Here is a 26,988-nt window from a genome sequence, read left to right as displayed (position 1 = left end):
TCACAGAATCACGCACTTGGGTTTGTCTTTGCCGCGTTTGCTGCCTCCGGTCATACCGGCACCGCGTGTACGACGGTCGCTGGCTCCTCTTGTGCGGTCCTTTTCGTGGTAGCCGGTGCGTACTCGCGGCTCTTTCCTGTCTGTGGGCGAGCGTCCGCTGCCTTGTCGTTGCCGTCGGAGCTGTCGGACGACGTCAAAAAAGGCCTTTTCGACGTTGACGCAGTTTTTGGCCGATGCCTCAACAAAGTCGCAGCCGAGTTCCTTTGCGAGTGCTTGTCCTTCTTGGGTCGATACTTCGCGTTCCGTCACACGGTCGCATTTGTTTCCGACGAGCATCACGGGGGCTTGGCCAAACATGGGTGCGGACGCGCTGATAGGCGAGCCGGGGTAGGTCGGAGAGCCAGCCATGGCCGTCTCCTTGACGCGCTGTATTTGGCTGTGGAAACGCTGTATGCGAGCAAACGAGGAGCGTGATGAGATGCTGTAAACGAGTACGAAGCCTTCGCCGTCGCGTATCCATTGGTCCCGCAGGGCAATGTATTCTTCTTGGCCAGCCGTGTCGAGGACTTCGAGCATGCACGACTGGCCGTCAATCTGCACCTGCTTGCGGTACGAGTCTTCAATGGTGGGGTCGTACGTCTCAACAAAGTGGTTCAGGCACAACTAGCCGCGGTCAGCCATGTCAACAGATTGGGGAGAATGGGGCAGGCCTACCTGTATGGTCAGGGCGGTTTTGCCTACACCGCCATCGCCCAGCACCACCAGCTTGTACAGCGTCATCTTCCCCGCCATGGTGTCGGTAGTAGATCAGAATCGGCCTCGTCAATGCAGGTAGTGTTCTAGTGCGAGTGTGTGTGCGCGGATGCGGCCGACAGGGCACAGATCAAGGGCGTCGAGTCGTGCAAGCAGCTCGCCACGTAGTCGCAGAGTCGACTCGTGTTCGGCAGCAGATTCGCAGCTGACCAGCGGAGCTCACCAGCTTGGGATGGAAGCAGCGTCGTCAGTCCAGAAGGGGGAGAGGGGGGTAGGACGAAGAAGGGGGCGGCGCGGCCGGAATGAGCGTCAATGTCGTGGTCCCCAACAGCGGTCCACACTCGCACAGCAGCGACAGGTGCGCGTGTCGATGGGGTGGGGGAGCTGCAGCCGCTTCAAAATCGATCCGACGGTGGCGTGCGTGTGATGAGGACAAGGAGTGCACACGCAGATGTCGAGGCGGAAGCGTGGCCTGTGCAGCAGGAGCAGGAGCAGGGTCGACGCAGAAAGGGCGGCAGAAGTGAGCGGAGAGGTGGTGCAGAGATGGAGATGGACAGAGGGAGAGGGGGAGAGGGGGAGGCTGGGCGTGGTCCGGTAGGGGTCGAGTCGAGTCGAGATGATGGTGGTGATGATGGGGGAGAAAGTTGGGCGAGGTGTGGCAGGCTTGCGTGGTCAGGGTTCTCGCTCCAGTGGCTCGTGTCCCCACGTGAAGATGGTCGGTTTGGATTTGGCAATGCACAGATGCGAACAAGGGGAACTAGAACGGTGCAAGAGTCCGGGCCCAGGGCTTTAGCTATCAATCAGCGTGTTTCTACTATCGGGGCTCCGTTGCATCGACGCGGGCGACGTGGGATGGGCAGAGCAGCAGCAGCAGGCCGTGGACGGGGGGGCAACGATAGCGGCGTGAATGGAAGAGGGAGGTCAAAAGAAACGCGCGATTAGTCGACATGGGCGGCCGGGGTTTTTACGCTGCGTCGAGGTTGGCACCTTGGGCCTTGGGCGACTGGCGCTGCAGCACTGGGGGCTGCCAAACGTCAGGATTCGCCTAGTCCTGTCCAGGCCATTCAGACGAGAAACAACCCATGGGTTGCACCGCCAGAAGCACAAAAGGCCGCCTCACCGACCCGGGCCCGTGGCTGGCTGCTGTGTGTACATATAAGCCGGACGCCGTGGCCCCTCCCCTCCCCTCTCCTTCCCATGACGCCCCCTGGGTCCTGGAAGTCTCGTCTCCCTCTCGCTCTCTGTCTCTGTCTCTGCTGTGTGCGGCCATTACATGGTCCCACCTCGCCTGCGAGTTAGCCATGTGCAACGGCCAGAAGAGCTGCCGTCGTCTCAGTGCGCAAGCGCAGGCGGCAGGCCCTGGGACTATACTAGGGCTGCTAACGGGGACCCCCCCTTGGGGATGTCATTGGGGAGAGAGGGAGCGCGCAGGCCACTACACATGCGCCCTCGACTCTGTAGGAACAAGAAAGACGCCGAGCCATCGACAGCCCGCTCTTTCGCAGCACCAGCACCACTCCCCATGGCTGCAACATTCCAGCCACACAAAGGGCACATGAAGCAGGGGCCGCGCTGCAACAACATGTAAAGCATGCCTGGACATTGCAGGGCGAGGTGCGAGATGGGATGTGCAGTTTTGCGCCAGGGTTTCAGTCCAGGTCAGTCCTGGCCTTGAAGGGATGGTGCTTCGGGGAAGAGGACCCCAAGCCGCTACAGCTCGTAGCCGATAGTCGCTTGGCTGACTACTGCTGCTGGCTGCTGCTGCTGCTGCTGCTGCTGCTGACTACTGCTGCTGGCTGCTGCTGCTGCTGCTGCTGCTGCTGCTGCTACTACTACTACTGCTGATATTCTGCCGAGCCGACGGGATCACTGCACCAACAGACGTCCTCTCCGGCACGCCCTGAGCAATACGGGCGACCTCCGCGACCGACTGGTGGCGGCGGCCTGCTATCTCATGTAAGACGCCTTGCTGCCGTTGCAGCATTGATTGGTCACCAATGTAACGACGATTCTGCCGGTAAGAAAGGCTTTGTAGACTCGGGCGAGACGCACAACAACCTGAGATGACAAGGACTCTGCCAGCGCGACGACTAGACGGTTGCGAATCAGGGAATGGCTTGATATATGGGCTGATGAAAGTGTGTCAAGCAAGCCCCTCCCCAGGTCGCAGCAACTTCAGCACAAGCGCTCAGTCCATGTCAGCCCCGGGAATTTGTAGGAGCGTACTTCCGGCGGTTGGACCATGGCCCGCAGCACCATGTAAGCACGTGTTTGGAGCGGGGCCACCAACGCGCATGCCGTGACGGAAGCGGAATCTTTTTACTCCGCTTGTCCACTGGACCTTGTCAATTATTTTCTTGGTCTGGCCGTCATGGGGGGGGGGTGGACTGCTGGGGAGGGGCGTTTGGCGTCGAGCGTGAAACGGCTGCTTCGTGTAATCCGATTTTCTGGGGGACGGGCCGCGACTCGCCAGTCCGACTCCGCTCACTCATCCGGTAACGAGCCTGCAAATACGAAGGTGGCTGCTATGCAAACGGCGTGTACTGGTATTGGGGAGAATGCTAACGTACGCCCAGCTGATGAGAGACGGTGCAGCCCACATGGCAAGGATCCCCCAGCCCACTTGCACAGAGCGGAGGCGCGCCAGTACCAAATGTTTACTCAACACGTGTATTCAAGGACGACGCTGCAACACTCAATCGCTAGCACAGTCCACAGTACAACTACAACTTCGCCCTCGCCTCTGTAGCCTTGTGCAGATCCTTGCCCTTGACCTGGAAATACTCTCTAACCTTCTCCCGCGCAACATCGACAGCCTGTCTATCTTCAATCGTGCTCGGCACACTGACTTCCTTGTCAAACTCTCCATGCGTAGCATTCTCCAGCAGCTCGCGCAGCACCCTCCTCAACGTCTTGCCGCTCCTGGTCTTCGGTATCATCCCTTTGCCTTGTATAATGCCGCCGAGACTTGCAATTGCACCAATCTGCTCACGGACTAGGCGTTGAACTTCGGCGAAGAGTTTGTCGTCTGCCACGGCGGATTCCGAGTGCGCGTGCGTCGAGAGTGTGATGAAGGCAAAAGGAAGGTGGCCTTTCAGCGCGTCGGGGATGCCGACTACGGCTGCTTCGGCGATGGCTGTGTGCGTCGTGATAGCTTGCTCGATGGCGCCTAGTGTTGTCAGTTCGTTCTTACAGTCCATCTAGTAGACGGTGACATACCCGTACTGAAGCGGTGTGCCGCAACATTAATCACGTCATCGGCCCTTGCCATGATCGAGATGTATCCCTCCTCGTCAATCATACCAGCATCGCCAGTGTCGATCCACTTTCCGTTAAATCTCTTCATGTAGCCCTTGTAGAAGCGCTCTTCGTCTTCCCAGAGCGTGGTGAAAGCCGTCGGAGCAAGCGGTATCGCCATGACGATGTTGCCCATCTCGCCCCTCTTGACCTCTTTGCCCGAATCATCCACGATACGTACATCAAACCCGGGCATGGCCTTTCCAGCCGAGCCGGGCTTGATCGGAAGCGGTGCGGGTCGCTCCTGCGAAGAAAAGTCCAGTCCAGCAGACGCGCTGAGTGCGATGCCAGAGATGGGTGAGCCAGATTCAGAGGACCACCAGTTGTCTACGACCACGGCACCAGGAGCACAGTGCTTTGCTAGTAGTTTCTGGTACATTTGGATGATGCTCGGTTCGCTTCTTTCCCCTGCCAGGAACAGCGCCCTGAGTGTCTTCAATGCACCCCTTTGCCCCCTTGCCTCGAAGAACTCGTTGTCGCCGTCATCCCTGCGGATTGCGCGTAGGGCTGTGGGAGCGGTGAACATGGTCGTCACTTTGTAGTCTTCGATGACGCGCCAGAAGGTGCTCGCATTGGGGGTTCCGACGGGCTTGCCCTCGAATAGAACGGTAGTCGCACCAGCCAGCAGTGGAGCGTAGACAATGTAAGAGTGTCCGACAACCCAACCGATATCGCTTGCCGTGAACATGACGTCGCCCGGGCCATGAACTCCGAACAGGTACTTGATGGAGAAGTTCAATCCAACCGCGTGGCCACCTGCTGAGCGAACAACACCCTTTGGTAGCCCGGTAGTACCCGATGTGTAAATGATGTACAGCCCATCGCCGCTCTTAACAGGCACAGCGTCTGCCTTTAGGCCTCTGTTCTTCGCGCTCTTGACCAGTCGTTGCCAGTTTCTCTGGCCCTCCTCTTTGACTACCGGATCCCATCGTAGCTGCTCTCTCTGCCAAACAATCGTCTTGAACGGCTTGAAGCTGCTTTTTTGGACGGCGCCCTCGATCATCGATTTGTACTCGGTGGGCTTCTTCGCTCCTTCAATTCCACAAGAAGCCGTCATGATCGCGACAGGGCGACTTGCCTCGATCCGCTGAGCCAGTGCCGCAGGCGAGAAACCGCCAAACACAACCGCATGTATAGCTCCAAGCCTGGCGATGGCGAGCATAGCAAACAGCGCAGCCGGTATCATTGGCATGTAAATCAACACGACATCCCCTTTCTTGACTCCCTCTTCCCTCAACACACCTGCCAGCGTTTCTACTTCTTGCAAAAGCTGCTGGTACGTGTACTGCTCTTTCTGGCCAGTCACTGGACTGTCCCAGCAAATCGCAACCCTCTCGCCATTTCCACTCGCTACATGGCGATCCACACAGTTGTATGTTGTTGAGATCTCACCATCGGGAAACCACTCCCAGTGCTCGTGGGACACGTTGCTCTTCTTCAGGTGCTTGGTGCTCCTCTGAAACGCTTTAGACGGCTTCTTGTGCCAGTACAGATTGTTTGCTTGACGCTGCCAGAACTGCTCGGGGTTGCTGATGGAGGCCGCGTAGACCTGATCCTGGATGTGCTCTTGAGGCATTTTGTCGGTCCGAACGGACGATATTGATTGACTCGATGATAAAAGCAGTCTGCGAGACGTAATGGCGAAGCTAGCACAGACGCGTGGACGACGAGCTGAACGAAAAGTAAATGGTAGTACGCTGCTGAACTTTGAGACGGCGAATGCGGTCAAGCACGAGTTGCTCTTCGCGACGAGCATATGGGCGTCATGAGCATTGATCTTTTAGACTCTGCCGATCGGTCCAAGGGGACCGGCGATGCTGACCTCGGAAGGAGATAGCTCGGACTACCCCAAGCCCTGGAGCCCCCCGCAAAGCGCTAGCGGGGTGCTAACTCCTGGGCACAGCTGGGGGCGGCATCCCGCCTGGCCGGATGCTGACTGTAGCGCATTGACTTATGCATAGTGTCAAGCTAGTTCTGTTTTCTCCTATCGTAGGCCGCTCTGTTGTGCTATTCGTGCAGTTTGTGGTAGATGGTTGAGGTGAAGATGTGGAGGCATGGAGGTGGTTGGGAGTCTAGACACTCAAGGTATGACGTATGACTACCTCGTGAAGACTCGAAGGTGTAGCGGCTCAGATCACGTGGCCAGACAGATGCAGTCTAAGTTCATCCACTTCTAGACGAAATCTCGTGAGTGGGTTTGAGATGCTCTTCAGCGAGGTGTATGGCGGACATTGTTTCCCCGCGCACACTCATAGTGACGTACACAACCCATGTCTTCAACCACCAGCCAAGTAGACCTAATCCGCCACACCACCTCTAGTCTCTCCAAAGCACTTTACCAGCATAACCATGTCCCTGTCCCCTCCTCCACGCGCACTATTCTTCGATGTATTCGGTACCTGCGTCAACTGGCGCGCGACCGTCACTAGCGCGCTCTCCCTCGCAGCCCACAAGTCGCTCAACTCAGCAACCGCATCCCTCGCATCCAAACTCCGGCTGCGAGCATCAGAGATGACAGAAGAGCACTGGGGCAGATTCGCTCAACAATGGCGAAACAGTTACAAGGTGTTTACAGCACAACTAGCCGCCGACGCATCGCTCCCGTGGAAATCGGTCGACGACCACCACTTGAGTGCGCTCAAGCAGCTCATCACTGAATGGGAGCTGGATGGTCTGTGGGACGACGAGGAGATTTCTGCTCTGAGTTTAGTCTGGCATCAATTAGACCCCTGGGAAGACTCTGCCGCCGGCGTTGCATTACTTAACAAACGCTTCGCGACAGCCATGCTTTCGAATGGGAATGTGAGTCTGCTTACAGACCTCCGTGCGTATAGCAGGATACCGTTTGTGCACATCTTGTCGGCGGAGATGTTTGGCACGTATAAACCTGCGCCGGAGGTCTATCTTGGGGCGGCGGAGAAACTTGGTTTGGAACCAAAGGAGTGTGTCATGGTGGCTGCGCATCTACCTGATCTCAAGGCTGCGCATGAGAATGGGTTGAAGACGGTTTATGTGGAGAGGCCTGAGGAGGAGGACTGGACTGAAGAGGAGATCAAGGAGGCGAGGGAGGCGGAGTGGGTGGATCTGTGGGTTGGAGGAGAGGGGAGCAAGGGGTTTATCAGTGTGGCGGAAAAGTTGGGGATCGCTGATGGGCTGTGAGTTGGATGTAGTAATCGTGCTGAGGGTTTCTTAGTTACATATAGCTTAGCAAGAGACCTCCACTGGCTATAGTTGTACACGTTAGAATCAATCATGCAATCAAGCAATATCAACATTCATAACATCATCAACACATCAATCCCCCCCTCAAACAACAGCCTTCACCTTCCCCTCCCTCCTCAACCGACTCTTCTCCACCGCCTCCTCCACCTTCGTCCTCCTCCACGTACAACTCTCCGCAAAATCACATATCCGACACTTGAACGCCTCCTCAATCTCCACACCCTTCGCCTCCCTCCTTCCCTTCCACCACGCCATCTCGCTCTCCACATACCCATCAATAACCTCAGCCTCATACACCGTCAACAAACTCCCCAGCACATCCCCCGTCTTCGCGTACCGAAACTCTGCTCGCAGCAGCGGACTCAGACTGCCCTTTGGAAACGTGTCTGCCATCTCTGTGACTAACAAGCTCCATAGGGCGAGCAGGTTGGGGTACGTGTGCGCTTCAGATTCTGGATTGCCATGGGGTCCAATGGACGAGATTTCGCCGAGGAAGGTCGGCGAAAAAGGCGCGAGGGGGTCGAGATTGTAGCGCTGTAGGACGGTCTCTGCGTCTACGGTGTTGAGAGACAAGGATTCGAGGAGTTTGCGGTAGAGCATGAGTTGCATCCACGTCGGCCGCAGACTCGCACCCGTCGGCAGCGATTTCGCAGAGCGCGTTTTTACATCCGCAATGTATACTTGGCGGTCCAAAGGCCTTGTCATGGACGAAGAAGAAGACGGTCCGCCAGACGCTTGCGCAAACGCGTCTGAAATGCTAGGCTGATTCAACGGCAACGGCACAATGCCCCCGTTCCTCTCCGCCCTCGTCCTCTCAACCTCGTCTTCCAATTCGGCGTCAGGACAAACATGACTAATCTCGTCAATAACGCCATTCACAACCTGTCCCTCAATCACGCCCCATACTTCGAGTTCGCGCGTGAGTCCCGTCTGTCTCAGACAGCGCAGCCCCGAAATCGCATTCCACATCCTCAGCCCAAATCTATCTTCTTTGCTCTCGACCTGCACGGGCACCGTGGTGTGGACTTGGTCTTCGAGCGTTTGGTGGATCTTGCTGCCCGTCTTCATGGCCTGTGTGCGCGGCTTGCGGCCGAATTTGCTGAGCGTGTAAAAGTACTGTAGTTCGCACCACGCTGGGGAGACGAGATCCGTCACCGAGAGACATTTCTTGGGCTTCGTGCGGAAACGCTCGAGGGGCGGGCGGGTGTCTGTTTCTGCGACTTGGACGGCTTGAGTTGGAGCGAGTGGGGCGGTGGCTTGCGATGCGTTGCGTTTGGACGTCCCCATCCAGGGCGGAGGAGGATGAGGAGAGGCTGGTTGTTCATGGGGAACTAGGCGCTGTTAGTTGTCAGTTGATACCATATCCCGCCTACATGTGTGTTGTCGAGACCAACGTACCACTCCACGCCCGTCGCGACCTCTCGTCGTACTCGACTTCCAGCGTCTTTCGCTCTCGCACAGGCGAACTCTGTATGTCCCGCTGTGTATCCGCATCGCCGCTTCTCGTGCCCTTTGCAACGCGCAGCCCCGCGGGTCCGTGTACCTGCACGAAGCCGTCCACATCCTGCTCTTCATCTTCGCTCTCGCCCTCTTCAAACTCGATGCTGGGCAGCACTGCGCTCTTCTGGACTTGCGCTGTGCTTCTGATTGTGTCAAAGGCGTCTGCGAGTAGGGTGTCGTCGTCAATGTCAATGTCGGAGCCGTAGTCGCTCAGCGTCGCGAGGGACGAGATGTCGATGTCGGAGCCATACTCGCTTGCGTAGGTCGACGTTAGCTGTGTGGACGGTGCGGCCATGATGCCATGATCTAGCCGCAGCGTGCTGGTCGGGCGTGGGTGGCGACTCTCTGACGCGCTGAGTCTGCTGGCGCGTTTTCGCGTTTACTCGTGAGGTCATCGGTGGCGGGCCAATCGAGGGTGGTTAACACGATAACGCGAAGGAGAGAAGGTGTGTATAGGTTGTAAAACTATGTAAAAGACATTTTTCATTCTTGTCATAAATACTAGAAGCATGCGTGAGTACCTGCGTTATCATCCCAAACGTATCAGCACATTGCACTCAGCATACCTAGGTATGCACAGCAGCCTCTCCAACATGCCACAGCCGGACCACCTCCACCACCCAGATAATAAACAAATATTCTTACATCTTACACACCGCAACTCCCCATCACCCCTGCATCGCCTCAGCAACACCCACCTGCTCAAACCTCTTCCCCAGCAGCATCTCCACGCCGCTCCCAAAATCCGGCATATCATCCGCCCTCTGATCCACCCTCACCCACTTCACCACGCCCTGCCCATCAATCCCAAAATTCCCTGCCATCTGCCACCTACTCCCGCTCTCTGTCGCCCGCACGCTGATGCCTTGTGCTTTGAGCTTCGAGGTCCCCGGTATACTACCGAGGACATGCCACAGCGAGGATATGCCTAGACCCCATGCGCCATATGCCTAGTTGCAACAAATCAGTCAGTGTACGTCTTGTATATGAAATTGTTATAGTCAGCAATCTACCTCGCGCTCAGCATCAACGACGATGTGCAGATTAGGTTGTGTATTCTTTTCTGGCTCGGGGAGTGCAGACAACCATCTACCTGTCGCGCCTTGCTCGCTGTGGCTCACGGCTACCCACTCGATATCCGTGTGCGCAGTGGCCATGTTCCTCATATGCAGAAACGTGCTTTCTGCAAAAGGACAGCCGCAGTGGCGCAGGAAGGTGATGATGGTCGGTTTGCCATGGTGTACGGGTATGGTTAGTTTGGGTGTTGAAGGCGCCTTTTGGCCGACGGTGGGCGTTTCCGCTGTTGGCACGCTGGGTGGCGAGAGCCAGGAGTTGAGTTCGGTTTGCCAGGTCATGGTGGGTTAATGGGTTGAGGGTAGATGGGATGCGCAATTGCGCAACATGGTGCAGAGGACATGATGTAGTCTGCTGTTAGTGTTTGCTTGTGAAGGGGCCGGTGGTGATGATCGCGGTGTTAACTGCGATGGGCGCCATGTTGCGGGGTGAGGGCGATCGCGACTGTTGGCGTCGGCGATGGCGAAGAGCCGCAGTATCAAAACACCAAGGCGAACGCGAGAAAGCGGCAAGACATGTCACAGAGTAAAAACAAGTGAAGTAGAAATCTGTTGATTTCGAGATATCGCCAGTGACCATCACTGATTAACCTGGATATACTACATGCTCAGCACCGCTCGTGTGCACTCATAAACCGAGTTGAAGACCGTGAACCATGAAACCCTATAAACGCCTTGATATCCTAACCACTAAAGACCCAATCCAATCACTGACCCGAAGAAGTTGTCATGTCGTGTCGATGAGTTGATGAGAAAGCTTAACCACGCTCACCACGGAGGCGGCGGGCGAGCTGGATGTCCTTGCTCTGGATGGTGACACGCTTGGCGTGGATGGCGCAGAGGTTGGTGTCCTCGAAGAGGGAGACGAGGTAGGCCTCGACGGACTCCTGGAGAGCGCCGATGGCAGAGGACTGGAAGCGGAGATCGGACTTGAAGTCCTGGGCAATCTCACGGACAAGACGCTGGAAGGGCAGCTTGCGGATGAGGAGCTCAGTCGACTTCTGGTAGCGACGGATCTCACGGAGAGCGACGGTTCCGGGCTTGTAGCGGTGAGGCTTCTTTACACCACCAGTAGATGGCGCAGATTTGCGAGCTGCCTTGGATGCAAGCCTTGAAGAAGTAATGTTAGTATGCGGCGATGCGATGCAAAGGGCAAGGCGGAGACTCACTGCTTGCGGGGAGCCTTGCCACCAGTGGACTTGCGGGCGGTCTGCTTAGTGCGGGCCATGTTGTTGGTTGATGGAGGTGGAAATGTGGATGTGTTGTGTGATGGAGATGGTTGTTGTTGTAGTGGTGAGTGGAGTTGAGTGGATGAGAGATGGAGGAGGGTGGGCGGGCGCAGCTTATATGGTAAATGGGGGGGCGGGCGGCTGCCTGGAAAATCAATCTTTGTTGCGCGCAGTTAACGAACACCAAAAGTCGACGACTGCTAACTAGCGACCAGGTAATGCGCGCGCGCACCTGGCTGCGAACTTCAAAACTACAAAGTCCGCACGCCGCGCGCGCATTCGCCATTGGCTCGCTTACGGGCGCGTCTCGATTGGGAAGGGGCACGGTCGTTGATCTGGAAAGCGCGCCCGTGCGCCGGTTTGATCTAGCGGTGGCAGGACGTGTGATCCGGCGCGCTGCTGAGACGCGCCCCGCTGCCTCATAAACACCACCACCGCCGCCCTCTCTATCTCTCCCATCATCCAAGCACACCACCAGCCTCACACACTCTGCAACTCTCTCACTCTACCAACTTTACCCTACCCCAAACAACAACTCCCCCACATCCATCAATATGACTGGTCGTGAGTACTCCCACATCACTCTTTGGACACAACGCGTCCTCGATCAACAGTGTACTAACACGCTTCACAGGCGGCAAAGGTGGCAAGGGTCTCGGAAAGGGTGGTGCCAAGCGCCACCGCAAGATTCTCCGCGACAACATCCAGGGTATCACCAAGCCCGCTATCCGTCGTCTCGCACGTCGTGGCGGTGTCAAGCGTATCTCAGCCAGTACGTCTCTTCGCTCCACTCATCCATTCCGCCTCTAACATTCCCCAGTGATCTACGAGGAGACCCGCGGTGTTCTCAAGACCTTCCTCGAGGGTGTCATCCGTGACGCCGTCACATACACTGAGCACGCCAAGCGCAAGACCGTCACCTCTCTCGACGTCGTCTACGCTCTCAAGCGTCAAGGACGTACTCTGTACGGTTTCGGTGGTTAAGCGCGCTTCTTGCTTTTCAATCACGGTTTTCATGTTACGACTTGTTCAGTCTACGGTCGGCTCCTTTTGGTGCTTGGTGGGAATGGTCATGGCCTTTGTATAGTACAGTGAGGCTCGGAGTTACGGGTTATATCAGTCAGGGTTTCTGATTTGCATGGAATGATACCATAATAACTTCATCGGCTGTCTTTTGCAATGTGATGTCTCTTCTGCTGCTACAGTGTCGCGACGCGTCTGGGTTCTTTGGTTGACGCGGTGGTCAGGGCGGTGGGGCTCCACTCTGTATGATGTGCTGTTCCGCCTTTTGTCGTGCTAGTGGCCAACGTCAAGCAGACCGACTTTCGTCCCATTCACAATGAGCGCATCGACTATGTGCACTGATGCTGTTGTCTGGCTGAGACGTGGCTCGTTGCTGTCTGCCACTCGAATCAGTGCGGCATTGTAGAATATGGCTGTTCGTGCATGACGTCATGTATTTGTGTCTGACGGCTGCTCCACGCGACGCTTGCTGCTAGAAATCAAAGGCCTTCTATATGTGTTAAGTGCATGTGAAAATCACATTGCTTTCATGGTGTAGTCCATTGACAATGCGCGTTGTGTACTGTTTGGTAGAATATACGCGTGCTTTGGCTGCACCGGAACGACGCTTCCGCAGACCTACACATCCCAAACAACCCCAACGATGTCTAATCTATCCAAGACTCATTTGAAGTACTTTTGTATGGTACTTTGTTTGGATTCCAAAGTTTCAGGTCAATTGAACATGATGTGGTGGTGTTGGAATTTTTTGAAGTTGTTACGTGTTGAGTCTTAATTCAGAAAAATAGTTGTAGAGATATTCAACGACATCCACTACATTCGCATCACAACGCGAAATGAGATCCGATAAAATCACATAATCGCGTCGGAATATGTACTGAGACATCAGAAATCACCACTGATGGTTTCATCACGTCGATTTGAGCAACGTGGTGGGTTGCGCATCACTTCCGGAACGCACAGCTAATCGTGGCAAGACGCGTCGGAAGAGCAACGCGAGAGCACGCGAAGTGTAGCATTTCAAGACGTTACGTTAACAAAAGACATCGAATTGGAACAATGAACAATGGTAAAGCTTTCCTCACGTTCTCTGCACAGGGCAAACTGCACTACGCGTGTCATCAAGTTCATCGTATTCATTATCATCTAGACAGCATTACAGTTCCAAGGACATCCAAGTACCCACGCTCTGCACACAAGAGAGCCATCAAACATGAACTTCCCCCACGAGCCGCCCATACCAAAAGCAGCAAGACACACAAACAGCATGTCTCTTATTCCTGCCCACTAGGCACCTCAAACGGCCCATACCCCGGCCTCGGAAACTCCGGACTCCCATCCTCCTTCCACCCAAACCTCTGCGCGCGAATCGTCCTTGCACCCCACCCATTCGACGGATCCTGCATGCCATGATACACAATCCAGTCCTCAGTGCCATCCGGCGACGTGGTAAACGACGCGTGTCCAACGCCATACGCCTTCTCACTCGGATTCTGATAGAACACGGGATACGGATGTTTGCGCCAGTCGCTCGGGTTCATGGGGTCGGTGCCGACGAGCTCCAGCTGGCCGAGACAGTAGTTACGGTTATCTGAGCGTGCGGCGCTGTAGATGAGGAAGGTTTGGTTGGTGCGCGGATTGGTGAGTTGTTGGGGTCCTTCGTTGGACGAGAGTCGGTCGTTGGATGCGCGTCCGAAGGGCGTCTTTTCCCACGCGTACTCTGGCACGGAAATGATTTGGCGCTCCGAGAACGGGGACGCGGTGGTCAGCGGATCGGACAGCTTGGTGATGCACAGGTTGGCGGGCCAGCCGTCGTACTTGCGGTACCAGCATGAGTAGATGTGGTATAGCTCGCTGCCGTGCTGGAAGTAGGTCCCGTCGATTGCAAACTGGTCGTAGGTTTCGAGCTGCCCGCCGTAGCGGTACTCTGGCGTCCAGGGGTCGTCGGCTTCGCCCACGGCGACGAACATGCGGTGGTTTACGGCGGGGCAGTTGTATTCGCACCACATTTCCGTCTCTGGGGGTGGAGAGTCAAAGTTTGGGTCTGCGGTGAAGATGACCCACCAGGCATTGTCGATGTGGTGGATTTCTGGGGCCCAGAGGTCGGTGGAATAGGGTTGGTCGGGTGGGGGTTGGAAGATGGTCTTTGATTCCGCGGTGGACCAGTCGGTGAGGGATTTGCTGCGCCAGAGAGTTATGTTGACGTTGTTGGTATAGGTCATGTAGTAGTAGTCCTCGTGGCGGAACATCCAGCTAGATGGTGTTAGAGACAGATGCCTGTGGAATTTCTTTGGAGACTTGACTCACGGGTCTGCTCCAGTGGGCACAATTGGATTCATGAATGTTGATGAGTTGGTCATGTTGCCGAAAGACGGCGGCGGGCTGTACTGGGAGACGCCCACGGCAGTGAGGGCCGCTGCGATGAGAAGCTTGAACATATTGCCGTCTGAATCGCAGTGTGTTGCAGAAGACTAGGAGTGAGAGACGGAGAGGAATGTATTTATCAGGCGGTTCAAGTACGTGTGCGGGGATACGCGGGGTGGTGGGTACCTAGCCCGGACAAGTGAAAGAGGGAGTTCAAGGAAGCAATTTGACGTAACCATCACACAGGAAACTGATACCTAGGTAGTATTCTTCTACATCAGTCTTCTGATCAAGCACGAGGACGACCGCGGTGCAGCCTCACAGCCTCTCAACTAGAGCGGAAGCAGCACGACGAGAAGGACCAGGCAGTCCACTCGTCCATCATCATGCCCGTGGTGACGCAATACCTCCAGTAACAGACGAGGCTGGTGTTGTGCGCTTGCGTCCAAGGTTCCCCGCGTTTGATCTAGCCACACTGCTCTAGCGCCCTTGTCGCGTGGTGCAGACGCGAGCCAAAGGCGCCTGCGAAAGGCTTGGCACGTCTTTTGCGAATCCCGGCCTTGTACCAGACTCTCCACTCGGCGCATAATGAACAACTCGCAATTCCGGCGACTCCTAGTCGAAACGCCAAAGCCCCAGGATGGCGACAAGGGCAAGTCTCCCGCGGCCGCAACGCCGCGGGCGGTGCTGGGCGCGCGCAAGCACTCTAGCATACCAATGACACCGCAAGTCTTTTCCATATTGTCTCGCGCAGACTGATGCTAATAATTTTGAAGTCGCCAGGTAGGCAAGGGGTCGATCCAGTCAGACTTTGCGCGCCAGCTCGCCGAACGCAACGCGAAGAACAACCCGCAGAAGAAGACGAGAAACATAGTACCAAAAGGGACCAAGCTCGCTGCAGGCTACACCGACCGCACAAAGGCATACACCGACGAGGAAGACAGCGAGATTGCGAAGCGCGTCAAGAACCTCGAGGAGTCTATGAAAAAGGGCGAGATTGACCGCGAGACGTTTGAGAATCTCGTGCAGGAGATTACAGGCGGTGATGTTGGCACTACACACTTGGTCAAGGGCCTGGATAGGAAGCTCCTCGAGCGCGTAAGGCGGGGCGAGGATGTTCTCGGCGGCCAGGACAAGAAGGAGGAAGAGGCGGAAGACGAGCAGGCAGAAGAGGAACCAGAAGTCGAGGACGCGTTCGACGAGCTGGCAGAAGCCGACATTGGGCCCATTACACGAGAGAAGGTCGAGAAGAAAGGTGAGAAGATGACATCACCACGGCCTGTCGCTGGCGTCAAGAGGAGCCGGAATGATATCCTCAAGGACCTCAAGAGGCAGCGAGAAGAAGCTGCTGCGGCCGCGGCGGCTGAGCACGAGAAGAGGTTTCCTACCTTGGGGCCGGGCTTCCGCAAGATCAATGCACAAGGCGAAACACATCGCATCGAGACGGACGACAAGGGCCGCGAGGTATTAATCATCACGGGTCCGGACGGCAAGGAGAAGCGCAAGGTCAAGAAGCAGAAAGTTGAGGAGCCAGCGCCTGAAGTGCGTCATGATCTAGACGATGCCAGCAAGCCGATCAACATGCACAACCTCCCGGAGCCCAAGAAGGAAGAGTCAGAAGACGAGGATATATTCCAAGGTGTCGGCTCGAATTACAACCCGCTCGCAAACTTTGACGACTCGGACGACGACGAAGATGGAGAAGAAGAGGGAGAAGCAAAGCCGCAGCTACCTGCTGTACCCAATCTCGATACCACGACTGCAGAACCACACTCCGAAGGCGAGACATCTTCTCCGGACGCAGAACAAGAAGAAAAAGAAGCGCCCACGAAACCCAGCGATACCGCATCCCCCGCACCCACAAAACGAGACTACTTTGCATCCACAACAACCCGCAACACCTCTTCCAAAGCACCAACCAATCTCTCCGCCGCCGACGCCACCGTCCGCGCCGCCCTAGCCAAAGTCCGCATCCTCGACGAATCCTCCACGCTCCTCCAAAACCTCGGATCCTCCGACCCCAACGATCCCGCCGCAAAAGAAGCGCGCCTCAAGAAACGTGCTGCGGAGCTCGCAGCCGCGGATCGCGACATGGAAGATATGGACTTGGGTTTCGGTGCGTCGCGGTTCGATGATGCGGAGGAGATGGAGAGGGAAGGGGAGAAGGTCAAGTTTAGTCAGTGGAAGGGATTGGGCGCGGAAGGTGGCGATGATGGTGATGAAGAGGGTGAGAAGGGGAAGAAGGAGAAGAGGAAGAGGGGTGGGAAGAAGAGGAAGGGGGATAAGAATAATGCGGAGGATGTGCTGAATGTTATGGAGAGGCAGAAGGAGAAGAAGAGTAAGACGTTGGGGTGAGAGGGGGATGTGAAGGGGTGGCATGGCCATGTCAGATGCGAGTCTGCCTACACAGCGCAAGTAGAGATATATCATTATCGTCTATTACATTGGAATTAGAATTCACCTGCGCATCATGCTAACATGCGCATAAGTATTCATAACCGCGTGGTATCTTTGCAATCTAATTACGTCTAATCCTCTCTCCCTAAACGCCTAATACTCCCTGCTCATACTCCAACGTAGTAAAGAAAAGAAACAAGCCGCTCCCTCCCTCTACATGAGCATAATCGTGAAAAAAAAACCACATCAAAGGAAATTAACATTACTCCTTCGTCCTCCGCATTCCACCCCCACCCTTCAGCACCATGCTGCCCAACACCAAGGACCCACCCCCAGTACGCGAAACATCCTGTTGTAGCCCGCCCATAGCAGCAGCTTGCTCAGCCATGTGCTTAGCAACAGCATCCATTTCCTCGCCCTCCTCTACCAGCGTCCAATCGGCCTCGATTTCCTCATCCGTCGCGTCGCCCTCGTCGCCGGGCTGCTTGGCCTGTTTCTTGATCAGAGTCCTTGCGCGGTCGAGTTCGCGGTAGATGGTTTGAATAGCGGTTTGCGTGCCGTTGTCCTATTGTCGTTGTGTTAGCGAAAACCCGCTTGTTTTTTACGGGTTGAAGGGGCGATGTAAAGAACATACCTTCCTAATCTTCTGTCCCAAAACCTTTGCCTTAACAATCATCCTCTGCGAATTCGTAACCTCCCACAGCGCGCGACTAAACACACTCGTATTGACCTTCTTGAGCCAAACGCCCACGCCCATATCTTCCACCCTCTGCGCGAAGAAGAACTGGTCGCCAAAAAAGGGCTTGATAATCGTTGGGATACCCGCGCGCAGACTCGCGCCCGTAGTCCCAGACCCACCATGATGCACCGCTGCATCCATCTGTCGAAACAGCCAATCATGCGGCGCAGCCTGGATCTGAAATATCTCTTCGGGCAGCGGAATCTCCGGTTTGGACGCATCCTTGGTGGTGTGGTCCATGAGGCGATCAGACCAGCCCTTGCTGAGAACGCAACGGACATCAGCCTTGAGCACAGAGTCGACAACGGTCCTGGTAAGCGCGGCCGGATCGTCAATGACGATAGATCCAAAGCCCACGTAAACCAGCTTCTTCCCATCTCGCCTCGCCTTCTCGATAAACGCCATGAGCTCCTTGGGCGGCTCGTACATGTCGCTCTCATCCAAGAACCAGTATCCCGTCACGCGGACCCAATCTGGCCAATCCAGCGGCGGCGGCACCACATGCGGACTAAAGTTATACAGAAACGGACGCAGATTCGCCTGCATCTTGTGCTGGTTCGTGGCCTGGAGTCCGAGTTCCCTTCTGCGCCACTTGTTGACCTGGTTGGCAATGGCGGTCCAAAACACCTTGTCAAAGACCGTGTACGTGTAGTTGTTATACGTCCCACCCATCTTCTTCTCCGTGACAGTAAAGGCATGTGGGTACGCACGCGTCTGTGTCCAGGGCATGGTAAAGGCACGGAAATACGGAATCTCAAGCGCTTCCGCAATGTGGATGCCGGCCATGGTACTCGGCGACTCAATAAGCACGTCAGCGCCCTGGCAGGCGCGCCACGACGAGCTACACACGTCGTCGAGCCAGCCCCGGAACTTGGCATTGGCTTCCTTCATGAAACCGTAGGTAAACATGCCGTGTTCGACGCAGATGCGCATCAGCTCGGCGGGATTGCCGTCGACGACTGCAAAGTCGATGCCGTGTTTACGTACCCAGGGCTCGAATTCGGCGTGCGTTGCGATGCGCGGTTTGTGGCCTTCCTTGAGGAGTTCTTTGCATAGCGCAATGTAGGGCTGCACGTCGCCGCGGGATCCAATGGTGAGGCAGACAATGGTCAGGGGCTCCGAGGGCTTGAAGTCGACAAACGAGGCGAGCGGGTCGTCGAAGATGAGGGGGATGCGATCGTGGTCTGCAGCGCGCACAATATCTGACATGTTAGCTGGCTTGTCCGTATCGGTGTTCTCGCGAGCTTGTTGTAGCAACTCGTGTTCTGCTCTCGCGGCTTCGTCGTCGCTGTCCACGCCCGAAGACGACGAATCCTCTTCTTCGAGATACTTTGTGTTCTCCAGAACGCGGAGCACCATGATTGCACACTCATCGCGGTACTCGGCCTTTGAGAACTCAAAGAAGAGCTCTTCGTGGCCCTTGATGGCGACAGTGAGGCCAGAGTAGCCGAGTCGGAACCCCTTCTCCTTGTTGACATTCTCAATATCTCGCATGGGGAGGATGATCTTCGTCTTGGACATGGGCATCAAGCTGCGGAAACAAAAATACCTCCCGCTAATGTAGATTTTTCCATAATTCGGCACAAGACGCTGGAGCGACGCGAAGAACGACGACTGGAGCACTTCCGTCTCGGGGAAAGCGAAGTGATCTCGAAAGTTCTCGGCAGCCTTTGCGGCATCCTCATCGTCCTCGAATCCGTGGATCTGGTCGCCAGTCTCTAGTCCCTCAGCTGTGTTGTAGTGCTTTCGCCCACCTGCAAGCATGCCAGACACCTTTTCGTAGTAACCCATAGATTCGCCGCCTGTGAGAAGGTTGCTGATTTTCTTCGAGCGAGTCCTGAGAAAACCCGCTAAGCCCGAAGCCTTCTGAAGCGGGTAGGAGGCGATATCCTGTAGAGCAGACGATGAACCTGACAGGCGGGGCTGCACGCTGTTATCGGTATCGTCTTCGAACTCAGCGCCAGTCGGTGTTTGGGGCTGCTTTGAGCGAGTGGCAGACTTTGGCTGCGTCGATCGCGCCGTGTCTTGTGAATGTCTAGTGTGTGTGTCAAGGTTATGTAGGGGCGCATTGACAGGTCCCCGGAAAACGTCGGAGCGATCCAAGATTTGAGAAGCAGAGGCCCCGCTCTCGTCCATGGATTGAATAGCGACAGACGATTCGGTACCTGCAAAGGCGAAGATGTGGAGTCAGTACATGTCTCGCATGCCATTCGTACCGTCACAACTTACCTGGGTCAAAGGCTGATTCCGAGTCCGCTGCCCCAGGCGACTGACGCGACTGACTACCACTGCCTCCCCCACCCACTCTTCCAGGAGTCCTGTCGCCCTGGCGACCTCTATTACTGAAGCTCCGTCGCACCTCATGACTAGGCCGTCGAAACTCCTGGCTCGGTCGTCGAAAGCCGCGACCCGCGTCCATGCTACGTCGTACATCCCAGCTCTTTCTATTCGCATCGTTGCTAGATCTCGCAGACACGTCGCTTATACTGGACCGTCCCGCATGGGGCGCCGGCAAAGGTGAAAGCGTAGCCCGAACATTCTCGTGGATGTGTGGTGTCTCGCCCTTGATAGTTGGTGTTCCTACCGGAGTAGACGCCTCGCCGTCACCACCCTGCTGCTGCAGAGCTTGGTGGTGCTCGTTGTCGTTGATCATGATGCGTAGAACATTGAGCGCATCCTGTCCCTTGTTAAAAAAGGAGAAGAAGTACTGTCAAGATTAGCACAATTCTCGTTTATACAAGCCCCTCTTGCCAGCTCAACATACCTCATCAATAGCAAACGTCTCATCGTTATCCACGACTCTTACGCGCACCGTCTGCGCCAGGTCCAGCATCTTGCTCTCCTCAATCTCAAGCACATTGCGAATCAGCAAACAAATCTTCACACTGCCACCCTCGTTATGCGTCCGGAAGATGACTTTTTGAATAGCACGCGTCCATTCCTTTGCACTAGCCGCAGAATCCGCTTTGAACAGGTAGCGCCGCTCGTCCGTCGTAACAGCAAAGCTAGTCTCTTCTTCTGCTGCTCCTTTCTTGGTAGTGGCAGAGGAGTCGATGACCTCGGCGGAAATGGCGTATTGCAGATTGATGCGATTTCGGGGATAGTATACTTCAGCCGGGTTGGTGTAGTAACCCAGTACATCCCCCTTGAGCACGAACCAATACCGGTTGAACTTGCTGCGGCCGCGCTTGGACAGATAGCCCGTCTTGCTGACATCGTGGTGTTTCTTGGGTATGTACGCGTAGAAGCATATATGCTTCTGTGTAACGTACATGTAGCCCTGCAGCAAGATGCTTTGGAGCAGCCAGCATGCGTATTCAGAAATGACTTCTTCCACCTCTTCGAATTCGAAAATCTGCTGTATCCTTTGCGCCAGCGTGACGGGTGCTTTGCTCTTGGCTAGCCCAGCAGTGCTTCCGTGTCTGCTCTTACGGCCAGAGGCCTGCGTGTTGTCTACGGCCATGTCCTCGCCGGCGCTGATGGTCTTCTTGTCTTTATCCTTGGTCTTTATCTTGGCCAGCGTCTCGCTCGACCGCGGTGGACTCGGAAGGTCCTCGGGCGACGGTTTCGGCGGCAAGAACTGGCTGCTCGACATCTGATTCTGATCGCTGCGGTTCGACGTCCGGCCTTGGGCCTGTCCTTCCTTCCTGCTCGACAACTTCAACTTGGGCAAGTTGCGCAGATATTTATTCTCAGAAAGCGTCCGCCGGTGCTTTCCCTTGTCCGTCTTGTCGTCTGCGTCTTGCTCGGCGCTCTGAAAATCGTTTGCGGAACTCAGACGACTTAATCGCGCTGCGCCGTCGAGGTTCCGGTATGTCTTCCGCTTCGCACCTCCGTCGTCGCTATCGCCCGAGTCGACCTCGGCCATGGTGCCCAGGTCGGTTTGTGATTGCTGTCCTGCACGCGCTATCATGGAGAAGAGCGACTGATTCATCGACATGGTGTTGTTGCGCTTCGGCGCTGTAACGTCTTCGTGTGCATCGTCTCCGTCTCGAAAGCGCTCTGGCACGTCGAGCGACATGTTCCGTGGTTCTCGCGCTGAATTTCTGCGTTTGCGGCTCAGGCGGCGACTCGTCCTATCGCGGCCTCTGTCTTGTGAGGTTGCCATGGTTGGGAAAGGGATGGTGGGAGTGCGCGGTTTCTCAACACTTTATTGGCGAGGGAGGGCTGCGGGTGTGTTGGCGGATGTACCGCGGTTCAGACGAGGCAGACCCAGGGCAAATACGGAGTGAATCCAGACGTGTATTTCGTGTTTCTCGCTGCAGGGCAGTTTGCGGATTCTGTTGATGGTCACATATTGGGGGCGTTCGCGTCTGCCGGAATGACTTGGACGTCTGCGAGCTATGCACGCTCGTCAGCCACGAGATCCATGCTCCGGGGTACCTGTTAGCGTGACGCGATAAGGTTACCCACGCACATCTCTAGGCAACAACAGCGACCGGTAGGAGTGGATTCAAGTGTATAGCGCATTAATTACAACATCTCCCTCTAGGCTGTTATCATCCCACTGCTTCTAGGTTGCCTGAGCTGCAAGCCATCCGTATCCGTCGCGGCCGTCCAAAAGACGTCATTGGTTGAGCTTATCGATAGGTGCACGTGTAAACGCCTGGGGCTCAGCCGTCCGCCTAGTGCAGACTATACTAGCTTACGCGGTGACAGCCGGAACACATCACCATCACGATGCACGACATTTGTTCTTGATCCTTCTCATTCGCTATTGCTACTGTAGAACCGATACCCAAGTCATTATGCCGAACTACAATTTGATCCAAACTCCCTCATAACCATGACGTTCCTGAAGCTGTGTCATATCCCCACTCTCATTGAGCGTCTTACTTGGACTTGGCAAGACCGACGGCAGAGTTGCCGAGGTCGTATACCGAGTACCACTTCCTTAGGAAAGCATCACCGAGGATAGCAAGAGGTCCTACTGGCTCGGGGAAGTCCATACCCATCAGGGCAGAGATGCAGGATCCCTGAACCTCGAGGATGTAGTCGTACGAGCTGATGGTAAAGTTGTGGCCGGTAAGAGTAAAGGTGAGGTCGGGCAGACTGTCACGCTTGTCACACTCAACAGAGTACTGGCCGTTGAAGCCCTTCTTGGCACCAATCTCCTTGTTCAGGAGCTCGGCCATGGTCGAGGGCAGAGCAATCAGAGATGTGCCGGTGTCAAGGATGACACCAGTGCTGTCCATCTCAGCCGTCTCCTTGCCAAAGGTGATGGCATCGAGGTCAACCTCCCAGTAGGCCTTGCGCCTGAGGGGAAGCTTGACCATCTTGCCAGTGTAGTGGCTCTCATCGATGCCACCAAAGGTAGCCTCGGACTCCTGGCCCTGGTTGGTGTCGCCGAGGTAGAAGGCGAAGACAGGCTCGTCCAGGAGGCCCTGGTCAAGCATGTTGTAGAAGGGGGGGACTATGCCATTGACACTGATAGTGTCGTAGCCAAGACCCATGATGCCGTCAAACCTGCCAAAGGCAAAGGCAAGGCCGGGCTCGGACGTCGCCTCGGCAAAGTCCTGGTGCTTGACCTTGAGGTCGCCAATCTGGAAGACATCCTGAGAGACGAAGCCGCTGAGCGAGCCGGAGCCGTAGCGAATCTCAAAGTCGGTGCCGTTCTTCTTGTATGTCGACGACGCCGAAGAGTCGTACTTGGTGTGAAGGTAGCAGGCAATCGAGTTGCAGCTCCGCGAGGGGACCCAGAGGTTGGAGCTTCCAGTGTCGAGAACGACCTTGAAAGTCTGGGGAGGAGTTCCGAGTGAGATCTCGGAGAAGTCTGCGTCTGTTAGTCGCCACTCGAGACGCGTAGCTTTGGACACGTACACTGCGCGTTCAGGAAATTGCTGACGGGCACGGGGTGGGTGCCGTCGGCAATGTAGGGCGCCTTCAACGCGGCCTCCATGTGAGACTGCGACTGCGACTTGAGGTCGGTCATGTGCTGCTGGGAGTACTTTTGCTTGAGACCAGCCATCTGCGTCTCGATGTTGGCGAATTCCTGTTTTCCGTTAGAGTGCGATCTTGCGCATTTGATCGCGATGGTGGCTTACGAGCTGCTCAGACAGCGACACCTTCTTGAGCGGCGTCTTGTAGACGGCCGCAGAGGCCGAGGTGGCAGCTGCGAGAAGCACCGCCGTCTTCATGATGGCGGAGTGTTAATGGATTTGGATGGGTGCGGAAGAAGAGTCGGGGTAGATGGATGATGGATGGGGGGAGTGGAGAGATGGAGGGAGTGAATGTCAGGTGTGTTGGGGATGGAGCTCAAGCTGCAGCTATCTATGGGGCTGGGGAAGGCGCGGCGAGCGAATGACGAATGTGATCAGTGCTGCCTGGCGCCGTGCGGCTAGCGTGACACGTTCCCTGTTCGAGCTCCGTACCTGCGCCAACCGGATCCGCCGTCACTGTGGGAACCGAGGCCGGCCATCGTGACGAGACAGGACAGGACAGGATACGACAGCACAAGACAGCAGCTGACCGGGCATATCGGGAGCAGACGGACAGTTGTTAGTTGACGCGTTTGGCTATGTGCATTCAGTTGTGGCAACATGGCATTCTTGGAAGCATCGCGCGAAACCCTCCCGTGGTCACGCGCGTCCAGCTTCCATGACCTCAACACTCCGATCATCTGCGGACCTGAGCAACAAGCTGCTAGCTCAAACATTGATACTCGACTACCATCTTCCAGTCGGTGAGTTCCGAACAACCAGACAAGACTATGCGGTGTACTATCATACTCCCGCGTCCGGCTCGTCCGTGTACTGCGGCGCCTGCGCCAGGTTCGCCTCCTGCTCCCTCCTCGCCCTCTCCAGGTCGGCCGCCCACAACGCCGAGCTGGCGGGCGCCGTCATGAGAAAGAACATGCTGAGCGGCGGCACGTATTGCAGAACCAAGTACACCGTGCCATACCTGCTTGTGTTAGCCTTTTTGTGATTGACGCGTAACGGCGTTCGACCTACCAAGTGTACTGCCACCGCCTCTTCCTAATCGCAGCATTCCTCTGCTTCTTGTCGTACCCCAGAAGCTGAAAGTACCGCCAGTGCTGAAACGGACCGGCGCGATACCCCGTCAACAAAAGAAACAACGGCACCCCGACGTATGGTACAAAGTTCACCGGCAGCAGCATCACAAACTCGGCGATCTGGCGGAACGAAAAGGGCGCATAGACAGACGAGCGTGTGGGCTTGCCGAGGCGGCGGACGGGGTCGTTGAGCGAGTCTTCGCTGACGGGGCGGTGCTTGCGAACGAGGTCTTCGTAGCCTTTGTAGATGAGGACGGCATCAAAGACGTCGACTTGGGATTCGTCCTGGGGGTGTGCATGTCAGTGCCTGTAGGATACGCGGTGCGTGTTGGATGTGGTTGGGGTATACGAACCACCAAGAAGGACTCGAAGAGCAGTGCGACGATTGCGGCCCCTTCTCCCAGGACGAGGAATACGGCGTTGACCCAGGCACTGCCTGCTGTGTGGAACAGCTTGAGGAAGAGGACCTGCGGCAGCAATGTCCAGACGAAGAGGTTGGTAAGCACGAAGATGCTGAGAAGGACTGCGGGCAGTAATCGCGCCTTGAGCAGAGGGTATAGGAACGGGTGCGCAAGGAAGAAGACGATGCCCTGTTGCCTGTTAGCATATGCGCAACCGCAGTACAGTTTCTTCAGATACCTTGACGAGGTATGAGGACGCTACAACGTTGTCCACTGTTGGCCGCACTACAACTCTTGGAATATTCCCCAGCGCTGCATGTACTCCTTGCTGTGACATATTCGTGGTTTGTCGTCGCAGGTGCTGGAGTTTGCAGAGTATGCTGCGAAACACATGCGCAGAGGCAGCTGTGTGAACAGCCGCGGGGATGACGTACGCGGGTTGGACCCTGAGCAGCTACTTGGTCCCCACGCCCCACGATTAGCCAACATGAGCGTTTCCCGTCGGAAGAGACGCGCACGTTCAGCGTTATTCATGATGGCTTGCAGTAATGCACAGTAACTTGCACCACGCACACGCTCAATCGGCAAGCATGCTGGGCACGCCCTGCGAACGATCGTGGACTGTACATGAGGCGCTGCTCCATAAAGGTTGACGGGAGTAATCCTCCAACCGATATCACTTCACACGTATGCTTGAACACTAGCCCATCACCTGATATCCCATCGCCATGTTCCACAACCCATCCGCAGCCTCTTGGAAGCACTCTGGGCCCTCTGCAAACCCATCAGTCGAGCCTTTCCACCGCACCCTCCCCGATTACTCCGTCACTCCCCTCGTTCCCCTACCAGACCTAGCAAAACACCTCGGCCTGCGCCACGTCCTCATAAAAGACGAATCCAACCGTCTCGGTCTTCCCGCCTTCAAAATCCTAGGCGCATCGTGGGCCATCCACAAGGCCATTGCATCAAAATGCCACCTCCCACTGTCCGCTACCCTAGACGAACTCGGCACTGCAGCAAGAGAGGCGGGTATCGAACTAGTCACGTGTACGGAAGGGAACTGGGGTCGAGCTGTTTCGCGCATGGCAAAGTATCTGGACATCAAAGCTGTCATCTTTGTGCCTGGGTTCATGGACGAAGCGACGCAAGAGAAGATTAGGAGTGAAGGCGCAGAAGTGAGAGTGATAGATGGAGACTACGATGACTCGATTGCGAAAGCGAGGGAAGAAGCGGAAGGAAAAGGAGGTATGCTGGTCATGGATGTGTCCTGGGAAGGATACGAAGAGATACCACAGGTGTGTGATACCTAGCTGGCTTGACTATCCACCCACACCAACATCTACCAATCTCTACACGGTTACAATAAGACTGCAGACTAACAGGAAGCAGTGGGTCGTAGAAGGCTACACAACCATGCTCACCGAAACAGACGCCCAGCTCAAATCCATGCGCATTCCCCCCGTAACCCACGCCATCGCCGCCTGTGGAGTAGGTTCCTGGGCGCAAGCCGTAACCATGCACTACAAAGCCTCTTCCTCCAACTCTCCACCCGTCTCTGTCATCACTGTCGAACCCGCCACTGCAGCTAGTCTCCTCGCCTCCCTCTCCGCTGGGAAAATTACACCTATCCAAACAGGCCATACGATATGCAACGGGATGAACTGCGGAACTACATCTACAACGGCGTGGGAGGTGCTGAGGAAAGGCGTGGATGTCAGTGTGACGGTGGAAGATGTCGATGTCCATAATGATTTGTTGGGATTACATAAAAGCGGAGTGAGGAATGGGCCGTGTGGAGCTGCGACGTTGACGGCGTTGAAGAAAGTTTGTGGGGACGCGGAGATGAAAAGAGTGTTGGGGCTAGGAGAGGAGAGCGTGGTGGTGTTGTTTAGTACCGAGGGGGAGAGGGGGTATGACGTTCCGGTGGGTATTTAGAAGTGTGTGTTTCGGGGATGGGATATAGCGTAGCATATCTGTG

The 26,988-nt window shown here is 55.8% G+C and overlaps 12 protein-coding genes across 12 annotated transcripts; 4 read left to right on the top strand and 8 right to left on the bottom strand.

Annotated features, from left to right (window-relative positions):
- On the bottom strand, nucleotides 1–792 carry ACET3X_007293 (uncharacterized protein; the record flags this gene model as incomplete). The annotated part of the gene is made up of 2 exons (XM_069454141.1): nucleotides 1–663; nucleotides 715–792. 2 exons carry the CDS (start codon nucleotides 790–792, stop codon nucleotides 1–3), a joined length of 741 nt encoding a protein of 246 aa, XP_069304456.1.
- Nucleotides 793–3,476: 2,684 nt separating this feature from the next.
- ACET3X_007292 (uncharacterized protein) lies at nucleotides 3,477–5,626 on the bottom strand (the record flags this gene model as incomplete). Its single annotated transcript, XM_069454130.1, has 2 exons — nucleotides 3,477–3,922; nucleotides 3,973–5,626. 2 exons carry the CDS (start codon nucleotides 5,624–5,626, stop codon nucleotides 3,477–3,479), a joined length of 2,100 nt encoding a protein of 699 aa, XP_069304455.1.
- Nucleotides 5,627–6,399: 773 nt separating this feature from the next.
- On the top strand, nucleotides 6,400–7,209 carry ACET3X_007291 (uncharacterized protein; the record flags this gene model as incomplete). The annotated part of the gene is made up of 1 exon (XM_069454119.1): nucleotides 6,400–7,209. The coding sequence occupies one exon, from the start codon at nucleotides 6,400–6,402 to the stop codon at nucleotides 7,207–7,209; it is 810 nt and encodes a 269-aa protein (XP_069304454.1).
- A 34-nt stretch (nucleotides 7,210–7,243) lies between these two features.
- Nucleotides 7,244–10,127, bottom strand: ACET3X_007290 (uncharacterized protein; the record flags this gene model as incomplete). The annotated part of the gene is made up of 5 exons (XM_069454107.1): nucleotides 7,244–7,275; nucleotides 7,440–8,603; nucleotides 8,671–9,078; nucleotides 9,608–9,722; nucleotides 9,786–10,127. 5 exons carry the CDS (start codon nucleotides 10,125–10,127, stop codon nucleotides 7,244–7,246), a joined length of 2,061 nt encoding a protein of 686 aa, XP_069304453.1.
- A 476-nt stretch (nucleotides 10,128–10,603) lies between these two features.
- ACET3X_007289 (uncharacterized protein) lies at nucleotides 10,604–11,073 on the bottom strand (the record flags this gene model as incomplete). Its single annotated transcript, XM_069454096.1, has 2 exons — nucleotides 10,604–10,955; nucleotides 11,015–11,073. The coding sequence occupies 2 exons, from the start codon at nucleotides 11,071–11,073 to the stop codon at nucleotides 10,604–10,606; spliced, it is 411 nt and encodes a 136-aa protein (XP_069304452.1).
- A 406-nt stretch (nucleotides 11,074–11,479) lies between these two features.
- On the top strand, nucleotides 11,480–12,201 carry ACET3X_007288 (uncharacterized protein). Its single transcript, XM_069454085.1, has 3 exons — nucleotides 11,480–11,638; nucleotides 11,709–11,846; nucleotides 11,895–12,201. Exons 1-3 carry the CDS (start codon nucleotides 11,629–11,631, stop codon nucleotides 12,056–12,058), a joined length of 312 nt encoding a protein of 103 aa, XP_069304451.1. The 5' UTR covers nucleotides 11,480–11,628; the 3' UTR covers nucleotides 12,059–12,201.
- A 949-nt stretch (nucleotides 12,202–13,150) lies between these two features.
- On the bottom strand, nucleotides 13,151–14,874 carry ACET3X_007287 (uncharacterized protein). The gene is made up of 2 exons (XM_069454074.1): nucleotides 14,405–14,874; nucleotides 13,151–14,350 (listed from the first exon to the last, which is right to left on the bottom strand). Exons 1-2 carry the CDS (start codon nucleotides 14,533–14,535, stop codon nucleotides 13,372–13,374), a joined length of 1,110 nt encoding a protein of 369 aa, XP_069304450.1. The 5' UTR covers nucleotides 14,536–14,874; the 3' UTR covers nucleotides 13,151–13,371.
- A 175-nt stretch (nucleotides 14,875–15,049) lies between these two features.
- Nucleotides 15,050–16,816, top strand: ACET3X_007286 (uncharacterized protein; the record flags this gene model as incomplete). Its single annotated transcript, XM_069454063.1, has 2 exons — nucleotides 15,050–15,186; nucleotides 15,238–16,816. 2 exons carry the CDS (start codon nucleotides 15,050–15,052, stop codon nucleotides 16,814–16,816), a joined length of 1,716 nt encoding a protein of 571 aa, XP_069304449.1.
- A 304-nt stretch (nucleotides 16,817–17,120) lies between these two features.
- Nucleotides 17,121–21,705, bottom strand: ACET3X_007285 (uncharacterized protein; the record flags this gene model as incomplete). Its single annotated transcript, XM_069454052.1, has 4 exons — nucleotides 17,121–17,423; nucleotides 17,493–19,762; nucleotides 19,827–20,304; nucleotides 20,362–21,705. 4 exons carry the CDS (start codon nucleotides 21,703–21,705, stop codon nucleotides 17,121–17,123), a joined length of 4,395 nt encoding a protein of 1,464 aa, XP_069304448.1.
- A 724-nt stretch (nucleotides 21,706–22,429) lies between these two features.
- Nucleotides 22,430–23,734, bottom strand: ACET3X_007284 (uncharacterized protein; the record flags this gene model as incomplete). Its single annotated transcript, XM_069454041.1, has 3 exons — nucleotides 22,430–23,370; nucleotides 23,418–23,589; nucleotides 23,642–23,734. 3 exons carry the CDS (start codon nucleotides 23,732–23,734, stop codon nucleotides 22,430–22,432), a joined length of 1,206 nt encoding a protein of 401 aa, XP_069304447.1.
- A 585-nt stretch (nucleotides 23,735–24,319) lies between these two features.
- ACET3X_007283 (uncharacterized protein) lies at nucleotides 24,320–25,347 on the bottom strand (the record flags this gene model as incomplete). Its single annotated transcript, XM_069454030.1, has 4 exons — nucleotides 24,320–24,497; nucleotides 24,548–24,894; nucleotides 24,963–25,199; nucleotides 25,249–25,347. The coding sequence occupies 4 exons, from the start codon at nucleotides 25,345–25,347 to the stop codon at nucleotides 24,320–24,322; spliced, it is 861 nt and encodes a 286-aa protein (XP_069304446.1).
- Nucleotides 25,348–25,738: 391 nt separating this feature from the next.
- On the top strand, nucleotides 25,739–26,670 carry ACET3X_007282 (uncharacterized protein; the record flags this gene model as incomplete). Its single annotated transcript, XM_069454019.1, has 3 exons — nucleotides 25,739–26,305; nucleotides 26,400–26,498; nucleotides 26,647–26,670. The coding sequence occupies 3 exons, from the start codon at nucleotides 25,739–25,741 to the stop codon at nucleotides 26,668–26,670; spliced, it is 690 nt and encodes a 229-aa protein (XP_069304445.1).
- Between the last annotated feature and the right edge of the window lie 318 nt (nucleotides 26,671–26,988).

This window comes from Alternaria dauci, chromosome 7 (assembly GCF_042100115.1).
Source record: "Alternaria dauci strain A2016 chromosome 7, whole genome shotgun sequence".
Classification (NCBI taxonomy): Eukaryota; Fungi; Ascomycota; class Dothideomycetes; order Pleosporales; family Pleosporaceae; genus Alternaria; species Alternaria dauci.
This window is presented reverse-complemented; position numbering and strand designations above follow the sequence as displayed.

Coding starts and splice junctions, on each gene's coding strand:
- ACET3X_007288 (XM_069454085.1), top strand. Junction 11,847..11,894: donor TGTCAAGCGTATCTCAGCCA/GTACGTCTCTTC, acceptor AACATTCCCCAG/TGATCTACGAGGAGACCCGC.
- ACET3X_007287 (XM_069454074.1), bottom strand. CDS start 14,535: ATGTTCAAGCTTCTCATCGCAGCGGCCCTCACTGCCGTGGGCGTCTCC. Junction 14,351..14,404: donor GTGCCCACTGGAGCAGACCC/GTGAGTCAAGTC, acceptor AACACCATCTAG/CTGGATGTTCCGCCACGAGG.